Source organism: Notolepis coatsorum (genome assembly GCF_963971535.1).
Source record: "Notolepis coatsorum genome assembly, chromosome: 9".
Taxonomy (NCBI): Eukaryota; Metazoa; Chordata; class Actinopteri; order Aulopiformes; family Paralepididae; genus Notolepis; species Notolepis coatsorum.
The window spans coordinates 108,153,221-108,174,096 of record NC_140173.1 but is presented as its reverse complement, the minus strand read 5'-3'; the positions used below and the strand labels follow the sequence as shown (position 1 = coordinate 108,174,096).

The window sequence follows — 20,876 nt, the reverse complement described above, 5'->3', positions numbered from 1 at the left end:
TGTGGCAAATGGCATATTTTGTGGCATATTTCAAAGCTGACTGCTGGTTGATCATTAGCACAGAGCTGACGTTATTTGAATGTCTGTCTTTTGCAGCATTTGGCTGAAGGAAAACCTCTCTCTCTCTCTCCACACTCTAAATGGATGGCCATCACAACATTCTTTCTTTCTTTCTTTCTTCCTCTCTTCAATCAATCAACCAATGAATCACTAAATCTATCCTTCCATCCACCCACCCCTCTCTGCTCTACCGTTCTTGTATCTCTGGGCCACTGCATAGATTATCCACTAGTCCGTCATTGGAGCCCCACGGCCAGGTAGGTCCCATCTGGAGAGAACTTCATCTCATGGATCACCTCCTTCCTGTCCTTTATATGAACCACCTCGGTCATGTCTCTGAGAGAGAGAGAGAGAGAGAGAGAGAGAGAGAGAGAGAGAGAGAGAGAGAGAGAGAGAGACAGAGAGAGAGAGAGAGAGAGAGAGAGAGAGAGAGAGAGAGAGAGAGAGAGAGAGCGAGAGAGAGAGAGAGAGAGAGAGAGAGAGAGAGAGAGAGAGAGAGAGAGAGAGGGAAGGTGAGGGAAAGCGACAGAGAAATACAAAGTATGAGAGAGAGACAGAAAAATAATAGAGATAGAGAGTAGGGCTGTCTTAGAGAGAAAAGAGAGAGAGAGAGAGAGAGAGAGAGAGAGAGAGAGAGAGAGAGAGAGAGAGAGAGAGAGAGAGAGAGAGAGGAGAGTTGGGCAGTAAGAGAGTACATTTTGAAGTGACAGATGGACCTACAACAAGAAAAAGTTCAAACCAAGATCAAAACAACATTGTTCCATTCCTCTATGGAAAAAGAAAACCGCAAACAAAAACTTCAAAATATTGAAAAGAGAAATCATGAAAGTGAAATACATACATCAACGCATTAAAACCATTAACCTGTACTACTGTATGAAAAGCACCCCCCCCCCCCCCCCCCCCCCCAAGGCCCCTATCCAGGCTGCCTATCAGTTTATAATGAGCAGCCCATACTGAGTCTACTGAGGCCAGGCTCTCTACCTGCCTCTAAACCCCTTTTTTGAAAATAGATCCTGTGGGTTTATTATTAATTTATTATAAGGACCAGGTAGAGTAGCACTCCTGGGCTACTTGTTACCACTCTCTATTTTCTCAGATATCCCTATAGAAATTAGTTTTACAGAGCTGTTCTTTTCTTTCTTGTCTGGGGAGTGGGGAGTGCACCCCACGACCCCCTGGTTATTGTGTGTCCTGTGAGGGGCAGGGGGGGCATGCCTGAAAAGGTTAATTCTGTCTTCAAAATGGCCTGCATGGACACTGCTGACAGGAGAAACACATGATAGGAATAATTAACCCTTTCAGGTGTACGTTTTCTTGGAATATTTAAGTTATATAAGTAATATATAAGTTTGATCTTAAAAACGTTTAACTCCACAGCTTTCAGTGGCCAGTAGCTATTGTGTCATATTTACATCAGAATGTTCAGTTTTCTAAATTATAATCTCACATGTGAGAACATGCAGTCCACATGAAAGGGTTAATGATGTGGAAGATTAGAGGTCAACTATTTAACAAACTATTTAACAAACTATTTAACAAACGTTTAACTCCACAGCTTTCAGTGGCCAGTAGCTATTGTGTCATATTTACATCAGAATGTTCAGTTTTCTAAATTCTAATCTCACATGTGAGAACATGCAGTCCACATGAAAGGGTTAATGATGTGGAAGATTAGAGGTCAACTATTTAACAATGACAACAATCTGAAAAATGAACATGAACACTTTATAAAACTAAAAACTAAATAAAGTCTGCACCAGGTCATTTAATCTGGACGAAGGATTTCTGATTAATTTCACTGATGGACCAGGCTGAGTAGCCTGTCTACTGTAAAAAAAGAAAAGAAAAAAAAGACATATTATATTTGCTACAGTAGACTCTGATGAATGAAACTGATGGTGATATAGCTGCTAAGCCTGGAATGAAAGTCGACGCTGGAGTGAATGGTGAGTGGTTTGGCCCGGGCTACTTGGAGTGTGGTTATGAATTTTAAGAATGCTGGCAAATGGTACTGGTACTTTTCCTCCTGAGGAATCAGTATAATGAGTGGGTGGCTGTGAATGAATGAATGAATGAATGAATGAATGAATGAATGAATGAATGAATGAATGAATGAATGAATGAATGAATGAATGAATGAATGAAATTTAGTTTCCGTGTCATGTCCGACGACCTATCCCTTACGGGATTATAAAACACCAAAAACAATAATTGAATATAACAATCACTTCCCAAGATTTGTAAGCTACACCATGCACACCATCAGAGGCCAAAGTAAATACATCAAAAATCAAATCAAATTTATTTGTAAGGCTCGACAACACACGTTAATGTCCCCATGGGCCGGACACGTCTTCTTTAAACAAGTCAAGAAGAAACATCACAATAAATCAAGAACAAAACAAAACACCATTAAATCCAAGATACATTTATCCCAAGCTTTCTCTAAATATTCTGCAAGTGCAAATACCCTGATAAAAAAATCCATTTAATCTTTATGCATCACTAAACCACATTAACTCAAGGTTTTTACACCTGTCAAATTACTTTTGACGCAACTCATAATATAATGGACAATAAAAGATCAAATAAACTCATTCTCAATATACAGTAAATACAGATCCGCTCTTCTTCTGTGATCCCCGGTAACGTCCGTTTTCGGACCCCCCGGTCCGGTTGCCTGCGTGTACAGTATCTCTGTGTAAGCCCTTATTGATGACCCTACATCACTTCACTACTGGACTGGAACTTTGGACCTCATCATACTCACTGACACGTGTTTTGCAAAGCACTTTAAAACTCAATACTTTAGTATCCATTGGTCAGTTTAAATCTATAAAAGCCTGTAGTTGTTTTAATTCATTTAAATTGTTTAATTGATTTAATTTTCCGTTTCTATATCGTCTTTGTATTATGTACTGTACCTCTCGACGTCATTGCAAAAGAGAGCTCGCTCTCAATGATCTTTCGAGATGAAATAAAGATTGAATGAATATGAATATGAATACGTTGGCACAGGTGTGAGCACTGTCGCTCATGTTCGCCTCAGGGAGATGGATCACAGGCAGTAAGCCCCTGCTCGGCCATGTCACTGCAAACAGGTCTGAAGGCTTAGCATAGGAAGGAGATAAACCTTCAGGCTCTTTGGACAACTTGGGACAAGAATGAATCTTGGATTAAATGGGTAAATGAGGACGGAGAGAGAGACAGATTCAGCTAGACGTACTACAACACTTTCACAACTAAATTTCAAGAAAAGAAATACAGGTGTATATTTAACAGGGCTCCTGCAGTTATTCTCCCAGAGGAAGAAAAACGGTTTATGGCAGGAAATCCCAGTTAATCCCGGGATCAACATTTCATTGGGTAGATGACAGAAACAAGAGCTGCTTATATTGCCAGTCTCAATAGACCCAGGTGGTAAACCCATGCTTTATATATCAACAGTGATACTACTGTACATCACATCACACGGTCGTACGACAAACATATTTGTCAAGTAAAGTAACACATTCAGGACACCCCTCTTAGATGGTGGGAAATTAGAATGTTGGCCTTCTGCTCACTCTTGGCCAGGAGACTGATATTATTTAAACAGAAGGACCCATATCCACCTACATACAGTCACTGGATCAGAGACGTCATGTATCATATTAAACTGGAAAAGATCAGGTATACTGTCAGAGGATGTACGAGAAAATTCAATACTATTTGGCAACCTTTCTTAAAGACATGGAAGCTGACACAGCATGACAATGTAACCAGTTTGTATCATTTCATTGTTTTTTATTTGTAATATTTATCTTCTTTCTCCTAGTGTGGCTATTTAAAATGTGTATATGTCTGGTATTGGGAGGGGGGGTGAGGAGGGGGGGGTTCTGCCTGAATTAATTTTCTTTCTGTTGGTCCTTTTTGGACCTATGTTTGTAATGTGAAAACTTGAAATAAAAATACCTTGATAAAAGCAAAAGTAAAGTAACACATTCAGAACATTTCAAATGTCACCATGGTTTTTTAGTTTTGCAAAAATAGCACCATGAGGCCAAATGATTCACAAGTCACTGGGCTCCTCCTTACTATTGTAGGGCAAACATTAGTATCAAGTTTGGTGCAAATCAGGCAAAGCACTCACAATTAACACATCGCTTCCTGTTTTCCATTGAATTGGTCACATGGTTTGGCCTATCGACTATTTAAATAATCCATTTAAAGATGTTGGTCCCTAGATGCCACAAAGCAAGTCTCATGAGAATCGGGTGAACATCCTAGGACCATGAGGGGGGAAAGGGGATTAAAGGAGGATCTATTTAAATGGTGTACAATCCAATGTAGTGGACTTTATAAATATTTATGGCAAATGTATTGTCCACGAGGAGCTGTATATAATTTTTGTGACTGTAAGAATAACTGGTAAGGAGATGCGCTCATTTGAAAATGAAAGGTTTGGCCTGATGGCACTAAAGAAAAGGTCATGGGGTCACCAAAATCAATAGGTGTCTTCCGTTAGGCGTTGTGAAATTTCATGGCAATCCGGTCATTACTTTTTGAAATATCTTGTTCACAGACAAACATAACCTCATTGGCAAAGGTAAACAAAAATAACAATAATTGGTTCATAGATAACAAGGAGAATGCTGGAAATGGTCACACTCCATGAAATCAATATTATACTGAAACTAAGGGGAAGCATTTAATTCTTCCTCTCGGCAACAGAGAGGTCATGACACTCCGTGACCTGTCCAATCACCCCATGGCAACCAACACCAACAACATCAAACAAAGGCACCAACAACAACAGGATGATGTGTATGGGGAATACAGCTAGTTGAAAAGCTATTGATTAACAGTCATCAAGACACACACACACACAGTGGACCAATTTACAGAGGGCTAATAGAAGTGCTGGGTCTGGTGCTCCACTTAATTAATGAAGTCTGCATCTGAATAGCCTTTTAACCCTTCTATAGTGTTAGGGTCAAATCTGACCCGTTTTAAAGTTAAACGGTGGTACTGTATTTTGTTGTTTGTTAAAATAAGTGGTCTACATGTTAAAATAATAGCTCTACACTCCAACAGCCATCACTGATATAGATTGTCTGTGTGAGGATTGGCTCGTTCCCCGCCACACGCTTCTTCAAGGTACTGTGTTGATTGGTGCATTCCCCGCCACACGCTTCAGGAGCGATTACCAATTCCATCACGCACCTGTCGTAGTTTGTGATTAGCGCTCCAGAGGCTTCATATACTCGGACCTTCTTTCAATCGTTGTCGGGTCGTTTTGAATACTACTGCTACTGCCTGCCTTCCCCCCGTTGTTGTGCCTCGTCTACTTTCCCTCCAGGACATCTTTGGATCGCCGCTGGTGAATATCTTGATCATCCGTTTGGAGCTGCGCCTTGTTGCCCGCTTTACGCGTTTGCGCTTTGGTGAGTTTTGGAAACAAACCTTTTTGGATTATCTGTTTTTGTGTGTTTGGATAACACTGAAGAAGTACCGTTTTTGTTTTGTACTGGACTCAGCTAAATTGTGTGTTTGGTTAACACTGAAGAAGTACCGTTTTGTTTTGTACTGGACTCAGCTAACTTGTGTGTAGTTTACACCGAAGATCAAGTCACTTGTATTTCATACTGGACTCAGCTAAGGGAGGACTGAACTGCACTGCCTCTGTGTACTGTTGGACTGTTGTTGATCTCTCTCTCTCTCTCCGTTTCCACTCCGGGTTGGAGCTGGGAGTATCTGCAGAGCCGCAGCGGCGCCTACGCCGATTCCCCACCTCTAACACCGGGAGGATCTGCAGAGCCGCAGACAACTCTGCCGAAGGCATTCTCCTTTTTTGTTGATTCAGAATTGTTATTTGGCTCTTTTTGATTCTGTAATAAATACGCCCTAGTGTTTGGCTAACTCTGAACTACCTGTCTGTGCCGTGCTGTTGAGGTCGGTTTCAAACCCTAACAGTCTGGTCAGTAACATGGGTCTCCCAGTCCCACCGCTCTGTAGTAAACAGAACATTGATCACATCAACACTGACGATATCCTCACAAACACAACATAAACACAACAAAACCATTGATCACTATTTTATAAAATTCTGAAGGTCTCTACAAAAACTGTTACATCTGTGGTGTTATTGGTCAAATATGACCCCGGTAGAGATTATTGGTTGTTGATAGTATGGCATGCAGCACTGAAAAGTTATGGTTAGTTCTGACCAAATTTTACTCAAACTAGATTCATCTTTGAGTCTAGAAACCCCACGCCTCCCCTTCCTCCTGGGGATTTTTTTACAGTATGGATTTGTTCCCCCTCGAGTATGATCCTGGTTGTGATGAAGACACATCTGATGAGGATGATGATGAGTATGATCCTGGTCGTGATGAAGACACATCTGATGAGGATGATGATGAGTATGATCCTGGTCGTGATGAAGACACATCTGATGAGGATGATGATGAGTATGATCCTTGTCGTGATGAAGACACATCTGATGAGGATGATGAGTATGATCCTGGTTGTGATGAAGACACATCTGATGAGGATAATGATGAGTATGATCCTGGTCGTGATGAAGACACATCTGATGAGGATGATGATGAGTATGATCCTGGTCGTGATGAAGACACGTCTGATGAGGATGATGATGAGTATGATCCTGGTTGTGATGAAGACACATCTGATGAGGATAATGATGAGTATGATCCTGGTCGTGATGAAGACACATCTGATGAGGATGATGATGAGTATGATCCTGGTCGTGATGAAGACACGTCTGATGAGGATGATGATGAGTATGATCCTGGTCGTGATGAAGACACGTCTGATGAGGATGATGATGAGTATGATCCTGGTTGTGATGAAGACACGTCTGATGAGGATGATGATGAGTATGATCCTGGTCGTGATGAAGACACGTCTGATGAGGATGATGATGAGTATGATCCTGGTCGTGATGAAGACACGTCTGATGAGGATGATGATAAGTATGATCCTGGTCGTGATGAAGACACATTTGATGAGGATGATGATGAGTATGATCCTGGTCGTGATGAAGACACGTCTGATGAGGATGATGATGAGTATGATCCTGGTCGTGATGAAGACACATCTGATGAGGGTGATGATGAGTATGATCCTGGTCGTGATGAAGACACATCTGATGAGGATGATGAGTATGATCCTGGTCGTGATGAAGACACATCTGATGAGGATGATGATGAGTATGATCCTGGTCGTGATGAAGACACATCTGATGAGGATGATGATGAGTATGATCCTGGTCGTGATGAAGACACATCTGATGAGGATGATGAGTATGATCCTGGTCGTGATGAAGACACGTCTGATGAGGATGATGATGAGTATGATCCTGGTCGTGATGAAGACACATCTGATGAGGATGATGAGTATGATCCTGGTCGTGATGAAGACACGTCTGATGAGGATGATGATGAGTATGATCCTGGTCGTGATGAAGACACGTCTGATGAGGATGATGATGAGTATGATCCTGGTCGTGATGAAGACACATCTGATGAGGATGATGATGAGTATGATCCTGGTCGTGATGAAGACACGTCTGATGAGGATGATGAGTATGATCCTGGTCGTGATGAAGACACATCTGATGAGGATGAGGATGAGGATGAGTATGATCCTGGTCGTGATGAAGACACATCTGATGAGGATGATGATGAGTATGATCCTGATCATGATGAAAACACATCTGATGAGGATGATGATGAGTATGATCCTGGTCGTGATGAAGACACATCTGATGAGGATAATGATGAGTATGATCCTGGTCGTGATGAAGACACATCTGATGAGGATGATGATGAGTATGATCCTGATCATGATGAAAACACATCTGATGATGATGATGATGAGTATGATCCTGGTCATGATGAAGACACGTCTGATGAGGATTATGATGAGTATGGTCCTGGTCGTGATGAAGACACATCTGATGATGATGATGATGATGATGATGAGTATGATCCTGATCATGATGAAGACACATCTGATGAGGATGATGATGAGTGTGATCCTGGTTGTGATGAAGACACATCTGATGAGGATGAAGACTCGTCTGATGAGGAGGTGCCCTAATGAGACAAAAGCTCAATGAAACTAAATAAAGTTTGGTTTTGAGGGGGAACTTTTTATTTTTTTTTAGCTTTTTTCATTTGAATAAATGTTGACCCCTAACGCCATATTAACTTATGGTTAAGTTAAGTTATATACAGTATATATAAATTATATTAAAAAAATTTTTTTAAACACAAGCAATTCATTGTAGAAAAGTGTGTCCTAATAGTCTGTTATAGTCAGACAATAATTACCCTTTGTCTTCACGAGAGGAAATATAATGAGTGAATTTAGATTAAAATTGTTTTACTGAAAACTTAAAGTAAATTGTCTTGGGACCATAAAAAGGTGATTGTATGGTTAGTTATGTATTTCACTTCTATATTTCATTAACACATTTACATAAAATCTGGAGATCTGTCTTTGTGCTTAATGAGTAATGGTTGTACCACAGAATGTTTTATTGTCATTAAAGTGACTAGATTAAAGGAAAACTCCAAAATTTTGGGAAATTAGCTTATTTAACATCTTCCCTGGAGTTAGACAAGAAGATACATACCTTTTTTGTCTCTGTGCATGCATTAGGCTTAGGGAACGCCTGCACCGTTAGCGTAGCTTAGCTTCATCACTGGAAGTGGGTCAGACTTTTACCCTGAAGTTCCCTACAGTCCCCTACAGTCACAAAATACACTCCAAATACAACTCCAAAACGTTCCTGTAAACATGTTGTGACCTGTGTATTTACCACATGGAGAAATAAAAAATTATTGAATTCGACATTTACGTTTTCTAAGCAAATATACTCTGAGCTATTTTTTGCAAACCACTCCTCTCTGGGCTCAGTGATTTCATGCAACGCAGTGCTACTTTCTAACGTGACGCCAGTGTTTGTTTACATTTTCATTTCATTCAAAGGATCCGAACCGATTGAAGTTTATGGATACCATGACTGTGGTAAGTTTTAAGGGGCTAGCGTTACACAATAAATGAGTTATAATAATACCACAAGTGTGGATTCACTCGCCCAAACCGGAAAGGGGCTAACTAGGTCGATAGTCCAGCAACGTTATGTCCTATTCATCAATCTCACAATATTCGCTAACGTTAGACAGATGGAATACAGCCTTCCATCTAAAAACATAAATTAAAACTTACCACAGTCATGGTATCCATAAACTTGTCTATAAACTGTAGACAACGTCACCCCCCCCCCCCGTCTGGCCACACGCCACCCGGCGACAAATGTGCTGCCTCCACCCAACATCCACCACACGCCCATTCACATTCCACAGACACCCCGCCACCCATCGATCTCCACCCCATTCCAGCTGAACACCACTCCAAAGCAATCAACTGCAAACAAAAGCCACACCCGCAAGCCACCAAATGTCCCCCACCCCATGTCCACATCCACTTCAGAGCCCGAGAAAACCAGAGTCCCGATCTTGATCCACCTCCACCTCTCCAATCACAATCACGCTCTCAACATGGCGTATTACTGCCCTCCTCAGTTCTTATACTTCGCCCACAATTGAGAAAGTTTACACTCTTCTTCTTCTTCTCATCTTCAAAACACATTACTATCGTCTCTGTCTCCTTCTTCTCTGCTCCTCTTGTCTGTCTCCTTCTTCTCTGCTCCTCTTGTCATACAATCACAATCCAAACATCATCTCATCTCTCGAAGTGCCGAAGTGTCGTTTTGTCTCGTCTACTATATACATGTAGTACAATGCCAAAGCAGTAGGTGGCGATGTAGTTCAAACATGAAGGCCATTTTCAACCAATCAGAAAGGTTGAACAGTCACTCCACATCCTGCTCAAAATCTCAAAAGCCACCATCTTTATACCTCGCATGAGCCATTTAGCCACATAGCATTTATTTTTCAGCAAGAAATAAAGTGCAATAAACAAAAACAGATACATTCACTGGGTGTTCTGCCTCATTTGTTGATGATTTGTTGATGAAACTAAACTAACATCAACACAATTGACCACCCAGAGCGGAGTTTAGTCTCACAAAAATATCGCCAATTTTGTTAGCTTACGTGCTAACGTGATTGGGATATGCCAGTATAACAGTATAGCATTGTGGCTAGCAGCGAAGTAACGTTAATGCTAGCAGAATGAATGGATGTAAACGTTATTTAACAGATTGCAGAATGGGTACAATACAATACGGCTCAATACAAACAATTGTTAAGGGAATGCAGACTGTTGTAGCTTGTTATATTAATCAGCGTCCCCAGAGCGATAGTTCAACTTGACTAACAGGGTCTGAAAGTAACGTTAGCTAGGTAGCTAACGTTAGCTCACGAGCAACGCTAGCCAGCCAGCACCTGCGAAAACGAATGCCAAACTGATGATATCAGACGTTGATATCAGGAGCTATCAGTAGCTAGATAACATTAGACAACGCCTCATGTATTAACCCTTAGAAGTCTAACCTAAATAGCTCCTCCTCCTGAGAATTTCCCCCTTTTTTTTTGTTACATAATATAAAATTACAGATTCATACCTTCAAAATAAGCCATCAATTGTCAAATTTGAGATGATAGTTTTCAATCAATGTCCTATCAAACATTCTGGTACAGTCATTACCAATTTGCAGCAGGAGCCTCTGAAGGGAATTCAGTGAATTCAGCTAATGATAAGGGAACTACACTCCTTCCCAGAATTCAATGTGATGTCAATGTTAATTTCAATGACTAATTCACACCATGAAACAAAGGCCCAGCAGGGAACAATTACAGCTGAATGGGGGTATAGTGTGACTGATCAATACAGGCAACACACACTTTGATTTGATGCCATGCATATACACACACTAGATAGACAGAGGTTTAGATATTTAGATAGATATATAATAGTAATATAATAGAAAGAGAGAGAGAGAGATAGAAAGAAAGAAAGAAAGAAAGAAAGAAAGAAAGAAAGAAAGAAAGAAAGAAAGAAAGAAAGAAAGAAAGAAAGAAAGAAAGAAAGAAAGAAAGAAAGAAAGAAAGAAACAGAGAGAGAGACATTTATAATAATAATAATTATAATTATTATTATTATTATTATTATTAAATAGAATAATTTTCTATAGGCTTGCCGTGGTAGTCAGTGATACTGGTGTCATTCTGTGTTCAGGCTTCCATACTTATTGAAAAGAATGCTCATATCCAAAAGTATTAGATAGATATAGGTCATACATGTAGGTATGCATTTGGTTACACACACACACAGAAGTAATCTCAGACCGGGAGTAGTCTCAGAGAGGGAGATACAGAGGAGAGATGGAGAGAGAGATTTGAACTTAGTGTCCACTTGGGTGTCTGAAAACAGGCTGAAGTTAAACATCTCAAAAACCAAGAGCCTAATATTGGGATCCAAGCATACTATAAGAAAAGACGTGAAGCTAAGTATATCTTTAGACGGAACAGCTATTGAGCAAGTTAGAGAGGCAAAGCTGTTGGGTGTCACACTTGATGGAACACTCTCATGGTCAACTCACACCAACAATGTGGTTGCCAAAATGAGCAGAGGTATTTCAATTATCAGAAGGTGTAGGTATTTTCTAGCCGATCTGATATTGAAGCAAGTGATACAGTCATTAGTTCTTTCTCACCTTGACTACTGTCCAGCTGTCTGGTCTAATGCCTCAAGACAAGAGCTCAATAAGATCCAGCTCACTCAGAACAGAGCGGCCCGTCTGGCCCTGAACTGCTCAATGAGAAACAGTGTGGAGGGGATGCATACCAAGCTGTTGTGGTTGAAGGTGGAAGACAGATCTTGTTCATGAGGAATATATATATCTCAAGAGAACCTATCTGTTTGTATTCACAGCTAACATGTACACATGATCGACATAAGTATAATACTAGGCATGCCTGTAGGGAAACGTTCACACTGCTACTACCAAAAACCAATGCAGCAAAGAAAACTGTGTTATATAGAGCCATGTCATATTGGAATAAACTGCCAGTACATCTTACTCAGATAACCAGTAAGATAAGTTTTAAAAATAATTTGAAAAGAGCATTGAGAGAAAAAGAAATTAGTTTACATTAAAGAAAAACACAGATACTGTAGTTTACACTGTAAAGAAATGACTGTCTGAGAGTTTAATCCCTTTTATTGTATTTTCTGTGATCTGATACTCTGTTTGTGTACTGTAATGCTATTTGGAAATATTTTTATATTTTTATATGTAGGAATATTGGAATATATTTTTAAATGTATGCTACTATAATGTTATGTATGTATGTACTGTTTTTGTTGTGTGTGGACCCCAGGAAGACTAGTTGTTGCTGCGGTGATGACTAATGGGGATCCGTAATAAAGATAAAGATAAAGAGAGGGAGATATAGATAGAGAGAGGGAGAGAGAGAGGGAGAGATAGAGGGAGAGAGATATATATAGGTTAGAAAGCAACCTGGGTTCTCAGACAGACAGACAGACAGACAGACAGACAGACAGACAGACAGAGAGAGAGAGAGAGAGAGAGAGGCGACGTCATCTTTCCTTCACACCGTGCGGAAAGCGCGGGTGACCAAAACACCAAACTCGTCACACAGTAGCCAGTGGCTGATCATATACACACACGCACTCTGCCATACTTAGTTAATGTTTTAGCGCGACGTGGGTATACAGGACTGTCGAAGCAGAAGAAGCAGACATACATAGAAGCAGACTCGACACAAGTTTCGTCTTGACGCTGCGTCTCAGCGGCAGCGCACACACACACACACCACATTATTCTGCGAAGCAGCTCAGTGTCCCGTGGATATTATTGCAAGAGATATTTCATACATATTATGAAAAGCCGATGCCGATCTGTTGTTTAGAATTTGGATGGGGGGTAGCGAGTCTCTGATACCTCTCACCTCTGCGCGGGGGTCTAAGTGTCTAACACCTATTCACAGCGCACACGCTTCTCTTGTGTGTGTGCGCGCGTGCGTGACGTGAGTTTCGTGACGCGCTGTAGTTCTCTGGCAAACGCAGATAATTACAAGCATAACATCTAGCAAGAATTAAACGTATTTACAAATAGTATTATGTTTAGCAAGTAAGGAGACATATATAGTAAATCTCAAAGCACTCGAAATTGTCATTTTTCTATTTTTACAGATTTCTGAAAAGCGTGACTTCCAGAGCATTTATGAGTCATTCTAAATCCCTTTGTTCTCCGCCCACGGGTCCAAACAAGCCCCGCGACCTAAAAGGGTTAAACAAAAGTGAATAGATGACTGGGCTATTTTGTTTAATGCTAGTTATGTTGAAAGAGGAGCTCTTAGCTACTCATGCAGTCGACTCTTGCGTGGTAAGGGTTTGTTGACATGACATGGGTCTGGGAGTCAGAGAATTTGGCGTCGGTCTCTACTGCGCATGGGCATTGGGCAGAACGCCTCCGTATCCGGCTCGCGCAAATTACATGGCACCATTGTTGGCGAGTTTCCAAAATGAAAACACAGCGTTTCTTTTTAACTTGGACATGCAAACGTAATCATTCAGCAACAAAACGTTGCTGTTTTTCCCCAGTGTAACCATGGCCTGAAAGACACACAAACACTTACACACACACACACACACACACACACACACTTGTGCGCAAACACACAAACACAAACACACACACACAGCAGGGGTTACCTGACTCGTAGTACAGTGAATGATCCATCCTTCATCCCCAGGGCGAGCTGGGAGCCATCGCTACTGAACGCCACGCTACGCACAGCCTCCTCCATGTTACAGCGAGCTATCAGAGCATGGTCCGCTAGGCTCCACAACCTGCACACACACACACACACACACACACACACACACACACACACACACACACACACACACACACACACACACACACACACACACACACACACACACACACACACACACACACACACACACACACACACACACACAATGGTAACCAACTCAACTGGAGCAATTGGGGGTTAAGGCCTTTGAAAACTGGCCTAAAAATAGTAACATCTATATATCATATCAAACTTGAGTGTCACATTAAGCATCAACCAACATTTCAACAAAAAAAGACATTTATAACTATTATAAAACACAGCTCAAAAACAGCTCCTTAGGCTGGCCAGGGTGTGATCAGATCGATCACATCACGGTAGATTGCTTATGCCTGTCAGCTCAATTGCTTATGCCTGTCAGCTCAAATGAAATTTTATTTTCCATATAAAAACCTTTTGCTGCCATGGAATAAACGATCAAATATATCAAATGGACCTTACTGGTTAGAAAGCTTGACTTGTATGAGTATGGCGCTAATATTTTCCGGGAACCTTCAGCCTACCAGATGACCGCTCTGCCTCCTGAGTGGCTGTCGCTTCAGCATTACTCACTCAGCATGGAAGAAAACCAGCTGTTGTCCTGTTAGTCCTGTTCGTCCCCTGTGTATTTAAGTTCAATTCCCTTCGTCAGTCAGTGTCGGGTCGTACTGTTCTTGTCCTTGTGTTTCCCCCCCCAGAGTTAGTGTCCTTTTTGTAACCAGTTTAGAATTTCCTCTGCTGTGTCACCTGTACTCCGCCTGCCTGCAATAAACACCCAGAGCTGGGTTTTCACATCCCCAACAATGACACTAACCACCACCGCTGCAAGAAATAAGCAAAGCACTGCTGCTGTATTCCATATATAACAGTGGGTATCACAGCAGCAGTGACAGCCAGCCAGAGGTTTGTCAGACAGCAAGCTGCTCTATTCTATATATAACAGTGGATATCACAGCAGCAGTAACGGCCATAGGTTTGTCAGACAGCAAGCCTAGCAAGGTACAAGATACAAGATACAAGATACTTTAATGCCACACAACAATGGTTGGTGGCAGGGGCGTAGCTGTAGAATCTGGGCCCCATGAAAGAATGTATTTGTAGGCCCCCAGTGAATGCGAGCGCGCGTTAGTGCGAGAGAGAATATTTTTTTTGTCATTTATTGATGAAAACGCATAATATGGTTTTTACCTATACATTCGGATCAGCAGTTCAGCACCTGCACTGTTGGTGGGTGAGCCTAGTAAAGGATGTCGCATTGCGTTCATCTTCAATGAATGGACCAATGCAATAGTCTACCAAAGCCCCCCCCCCTCTCTCTATATATCTCTCACAAACACACACACACACATGCACACACACAGACACTTCAGAAACAAACATAGTATCAATGAGAGCATCAATAATACACCTGAGTGATGTCTAGTAAAAAAAATAAAGGGGGGCCCTTGGAATCATCCTAAGCTCCCCCCCCCCCCCAGCTACGCCCCTGGTTGGTGGTAATTGTTTCCGGTACAGATTGTCTAACAGAACAGTGAAGATGCTGAAATGGCAGTCAAGTGTGGTGTGTGTGTGTGTGTGTGTGTGTGTGTGTGTGTGTGTGTGTGTGTGTGTGTGTGTGTGTGTGTGTGTGTGTGTGTGTGTGTGTGTGTGTGTGTGTGTGTGTGTGTGTGTGTGTGTGTGTGTGTGCGTGCGTGCGTGCGTGCGTGCATGTGTGTGTGTGTGTGTGTGTGTGTGCATGTATTGTTTGTGTGTATGTGCCATATATTCTGACATAATTAGACACACAGGGTTGTCTAACAGAACAGTCAAGTGAAGATGCTGAAATGACCTGTCAAGTGTGGTGTGTGTGTGTGTGTGTGTGTGTGTGTGTGTGTGTGTGTGTGTGTGTGTGTGTGTGTGTGTGTGTGTGTGTGTGTGTGTGTGTGTGTGTGTGTGTGTGTGCGTGCGTGCGTGCGTGCGTGCGTGTGTGTGTGTGTGTGTGTGTGTGCGTGCATGTGTCTGTGTGCATGTGTGTGTGTGTGTGCATGTATTGTTTGTGTGTGTGTATGTACTGTATATTTTGAGATAATTGGCCCAAGGTTGCACTGATTGGGCCCAGATGATGTGATCTTTCCAGGCACAGCGCAGGTGTGTGTGTGTGTGCGTGCGTGAGTGTTTGTGTGCGTGTGTGTGTGTGCATGAGTGTTTGTGTGTGTGTGTATCTCATTTCCCACCACGCCGGTCTCCATACCTGATGCTTCTCTATGCTACAGACAGGCACTGTGCTGTTCAGCTGTATTTACACTACAGACTCAAATCAGATGTTTTACTTTCTGCAGCATGGATCTGACCTTTTCATTTTTCATTAATTCGTCGTCTGAACAAGGAAAAATAAGATCCCATGTATATCTTTCTGTTTAGAGAGAAAGATGTCATACCGTATGTTAGATAGACTACATATACATACAGATCTTTCTTGATTGTGTGATTTAAAATAAATCTAAATATCTAAGTATAGCTCTGCGCTTAACCCATCCCGTCGTCCTTCTCCCCAAGGGCAGCTGGGAGCAGACAGGGTGTCGGCGAGGTACCGCGCCCAGGGACCAATCCAAGTGCTCCTGCCCGTCTTCGTCAGGGACGCAACAGCGTCAGCGATCTGTTGTGCATGTTTTTCCATTGGGTTTCTCTTATCGGGGGGGGGGGGGGGGGGGGACCCTTGCGAACACAGAAAGAACATGCAAACTCCACACAGAAAGGCCTGGGAGATACCCCACCTGGGTACCTGGCATCGCGAAAGTCTGGTCCCCAAGCAGGAATCGAACCCTGGACCTTCTTGCTGTGAGGCGACAGTGTTAACCACTACACCACCGTGCTGCCTTTATTTGTCACATATAAAGGTACATGTAGGTACAATATAGTGAAATGCTTGGTTCTATATGGCCCTCCTGTAATTGTGCTTCATACAGTAAAAGTAAAATAATAAAGACCAAACACAAAATATATATATATTTTTTTACAAAATGTAAAAAACGCCGGTCTAAACCACATTGCATGCTTGCACGAGGAAGGATAATAATGATGATCTAGCATTGATTTCAGGAAGATTCGATAATCAGGCGAAAAATGACAACGTGTTTATTGAATTACACAAAAATGCTGTTTTCGCGTCTTTTCCCTGGAATTACTCAGAAGCACCCAAACTATATTCATATTCAAAACGGTATAAAACGGAAATGTACGGATGAAAAAATAATCTGTTTTTTGCACGTTGACTGGAAGCAACTCACTGACACTCGGCGACGTTAGACCCATAGCTATACTATAAAATATAGGTGTAGCTCTACAAACTACAACTACGTTTACATGGGGTTAATGGACGGCAAGGCCAGGTCACTTCCCGGAAGGGGCGTGGCACTCAATGTGTTAAAGGTCCCATGCATTATAAATGGCCTTTTCCAGTGTTTAGCATTGTTTCCTAGCAATGGGGGATTATATCAATGTGGTCTGTGTCTCTAATTATCATATTGACTCATCAGTCTAGTCTCGAGTTCACGAGATCTTCCCTCACTCAACTAAGCCGTTCTGATTTGACTGTTTTGCTGACGTGAATATGGCACAGATTGAGCTGATTGTGATCTGATTGGCTCTGTGGTTGTAGTCACCGCCCACAATTTGCTCAACAGAGCGAGTGGATTACTTCCTCAAACAGAGTGCCGAGTCCGACAGACAGCAGAGAACAAGCGAGCGAGAGAGGGAGAGAGAGATAGAGAGGGAGAGAGAGAAAGATAGAGAGGGAGAGAGAGAGATAGAGAGAGAGAGGGAGAGAGAGGGACCGCGCGGGACCGCGCACAGGAGCATTTACACACAACCTCCCGACCACGCACGCAGGGCAGGAGCTTCTCTCTCATGCGTGTGTGTGAGAGAAGCTCCTGCCCCGTGCACGGTCTCTCTATATCTCTCTGTCTGCCAGTCGCAGACTGTGTGGGTGACTGTCACTCAAAGCGCTTATGGGCGGAGCCCATCCAATAACAGCCTGAAATCCTGAGGCTGAAGTACTTGAGTACTTGATTAGAAATATAAAACAATAAATTTTTGGGAAAAAAAACCTTACAGATGTGTTCCATAGACTCACAGGAATTGTGTAAAGTTGCCCAAATAGTGAGCAATGCATGTCCCCTTTAAAGTGTCTAAAGTGAATGTTAAAGGGGAATGTGAGTGTGTGCATGTGGATGTTGTGTGCGATGAGTGTAGCATGGATGAGTTAGTGTTGTACAGACTCCGCATTGAGCATCCTGATGGCCTGGGGATAGAAGAATGGATCTGAATGGCTCAGGTCTCTAGTTTCACAAGGCTGTGATTACCCTAGAGGTCACAATCACTCATTTTATACAGTGAGGTCAAGGCCACAACAAGATGACTACTATTCCTCCAGTGTAAACTGCACCATGACCATGTGTGAATGACCCCTAATTTTATCCTGTATGATAAGGTTTGTGTGTGTGTATGTACTGTATATCAGGTTGCACTGATTGGGCCCAGAGGATGTGATCTTTCCAGGCACAGCGCAGGTGTGTGTGTGTGTGCGTGCGTGAGTGTTTGTGTGCGTGTGTGTGCATGAGTGTTTGTGTGTGTGTATCTCATTTCCCATTGGGTGGTCCTCTCTGGCAGAGAGATGTGACTTGCATTGGTATCGGTTTCTGTATAAAGCTATTATTAATGATCTTCCATCCTACATCACTTCAATACTGACCTGGAACTCTGGACCCTATCATACAGAGTTTGCACTGAATTGGGAAAATATGCTTTTAGCTTCTGTGCCCCTGGCACGTGGAATGTTTTGCAAAGCACCTTAAAACTCAATACTTTAATATCCATTGGTCAGTTTAAATCTATAATTTCACCTCAGTCTGTAATTGTTTTGACTGGTCTTAATTGTTTAATTGATTGGCTTTGTTTTTGTATCATGTATTGTTCCTCTCAACATCATTGTAAATGAGAGCCTGCTCTCAATGATCTTTCAAGATTAAATAAAAATTGAATGAATATGTAAAGGCATATTTCACCTATAATACATCTGCATTCTATTTTGTCCCACTCTGTATAGTTGATTTTACAAGATTGCTTATTGCTATTGAAGAAAGTTCTATGTTTTTCAATGTGTATATAATGTATATATATCGGTGGGTGACAGCATTTACTCAGACGGATCTATAGATCTTAAAAGTAGCTGGCAGCCAGTTATGTGTCTCCACGGTAGCAAGCAGGGTGTGTGGCTCCGAGGTCGTTCAGCAGCTTGTTAACATAAACACTGATAAGGACTGAGAGCAGGCAGGATTGGTCAGAGAGAACTATGGAGAGTTTGACATTGATAGAACCATGCTAAAGGTGAAGATCAGTTGCCATGGCAGCGCATCACATAGTAACGAGGAAAGGGGGCGGGCCCCGTTGCTAGGGAGAAGACGTTATGATGTGAGTTTCTTCCGGGTAAGTTTAGACTGAGATACGAAGCACAGAAGAGCGGACGCGTTGATCAGAGACTTTCATCCCTCCCCACCCTCGCTGGGTCGGGGAGGGGAAATAGTGACTAGCTTCGGCTAACAGGAAATGGTGGTTGGCTATGACGAGAGAGAGAGAGAACCATTGGATTGAAGATAATTAAGACTGAACAAGAACAATACATAACGGTGTTTCCATCTGGTACTAAGGCTATGTTTATGAAAATAAACATGAGGATCTAAGAAAAGAGATCATGCTGCAGTGTCGTTTCTTATGACTAACGGATGTACTAACAGGGGTTAATACAAACACAACGCAGGACAGAACCATCTAACACTATGGTCTTTAGTTCACAGTGGTAATGCTTTGCTTTGATGTGATGTGAAAGAAACTATTCACTAACATTATCCCTCTTTTAGTCTAATTGATGCTATCACAGGACAGGAGCTGACTTCTTAAATACAACTCTTGCTATATATCTATTATATAACCTGTAAAACTGTATCTGAGCCATGTTCTTGTTGTTGTCTGTTTGTCTTTTGTCATATCTGTAATGCACCTCTATAGTCTATGTTTTGTTTTTATTATTTCCACTGTCATTATTATTGTTATTATTAGTCTTAATATTAATATTAATTAAATTAATTGTTAATTAACACAACACAAGGATTCAACATGTCTGGATGACATCACACAAAGACAACATCAAACTCATTAACTCTATGTCTTGTAAACTAAATGGATTTGTGTAATATTGTTTACAGATTTGAAACATGTATACAAATAAATAAATATATAAAATATCTTCATGAAGTACTCCTTTAAAACACCAGCAAGAAGAAGAAAGTCCATGAATGCACAGAGATGGAGTAGCGGTTAACCCTTTCAGATGAACTGTATGCTTTTTTTAAATTCTAGAATCCCACCTTTAGAAGCACATACTGTGGCTGCTAGCCTAGGATCAAATCGAACCAGAACCTTTTCTCCCATGTCTCCCCTACTCAGTCTCCTATTCTGCCTTCCTAATGTCTCAACAAATAAAACAAATACCATAAGGAGTGGCCTACATACTCTCCTTTTAAAAAAGAAGAACAAGAAAAGCAGATGAAAGTCCAGCTCACTGACCGTACAGAGCGGTCATCACTGCCGGTGACAGCTATTGGTTTCTTGGGGTGAGCGTCCAACGCCCAGAGTTCGCCCTCGCTGTGGCCCTGCATGATCAGCAATGGCTTGTCTCGGTCCCGGACCATCACCTGGGGAACGCAGCCAGGGAGAGAGGAGCGAGTCAGGAGAGACAGAGGGTGAAATGTCACGCTCATCATTTCTCTCTTCCCTTCACCTCTGTCTTGTCTCCACCTCTCTGTCTGTCTGTCTGTCTGTCTGTCTCTCTGTCTGTCTCTTTCTGTCTGTCTGTCTGTCTGTCTGTCTGTCTGTCTATCTGTCTGTCTGTCTGTCTGTCTGTCTGTCTGTCTGTCT

General features: G+C 41.9%; 1 protein-coding gene across 1 annotated transcript in view; it reads right to left on the bottom strand.

The window, feature by feature from the left end:
• Positions 1-20,650, bottom strand: part of LOC311234714 (echinoderm microtubule-associated protein-like 6) — a gene marked incomplete at both ends in the record, with an annotated part of 200,399 nt that extends 179,749 nt beyond the window's left edge. The window contains 5 exon segments of the mRNA XM_084321958.1: positions 252-282; positions 284-307; positions 309-396; positions 13,780-13,917; positions 20,526-20,650. Coding sequence (XP_084178084.1) covers positions 252-282; positions 284-307; positions 309-396; positions 13,780-13,917; positions 20,526-20,650 — 406 coding nt within the window.
• Positions 20,651-20,876: the final 226 nt, after the last annotated feature.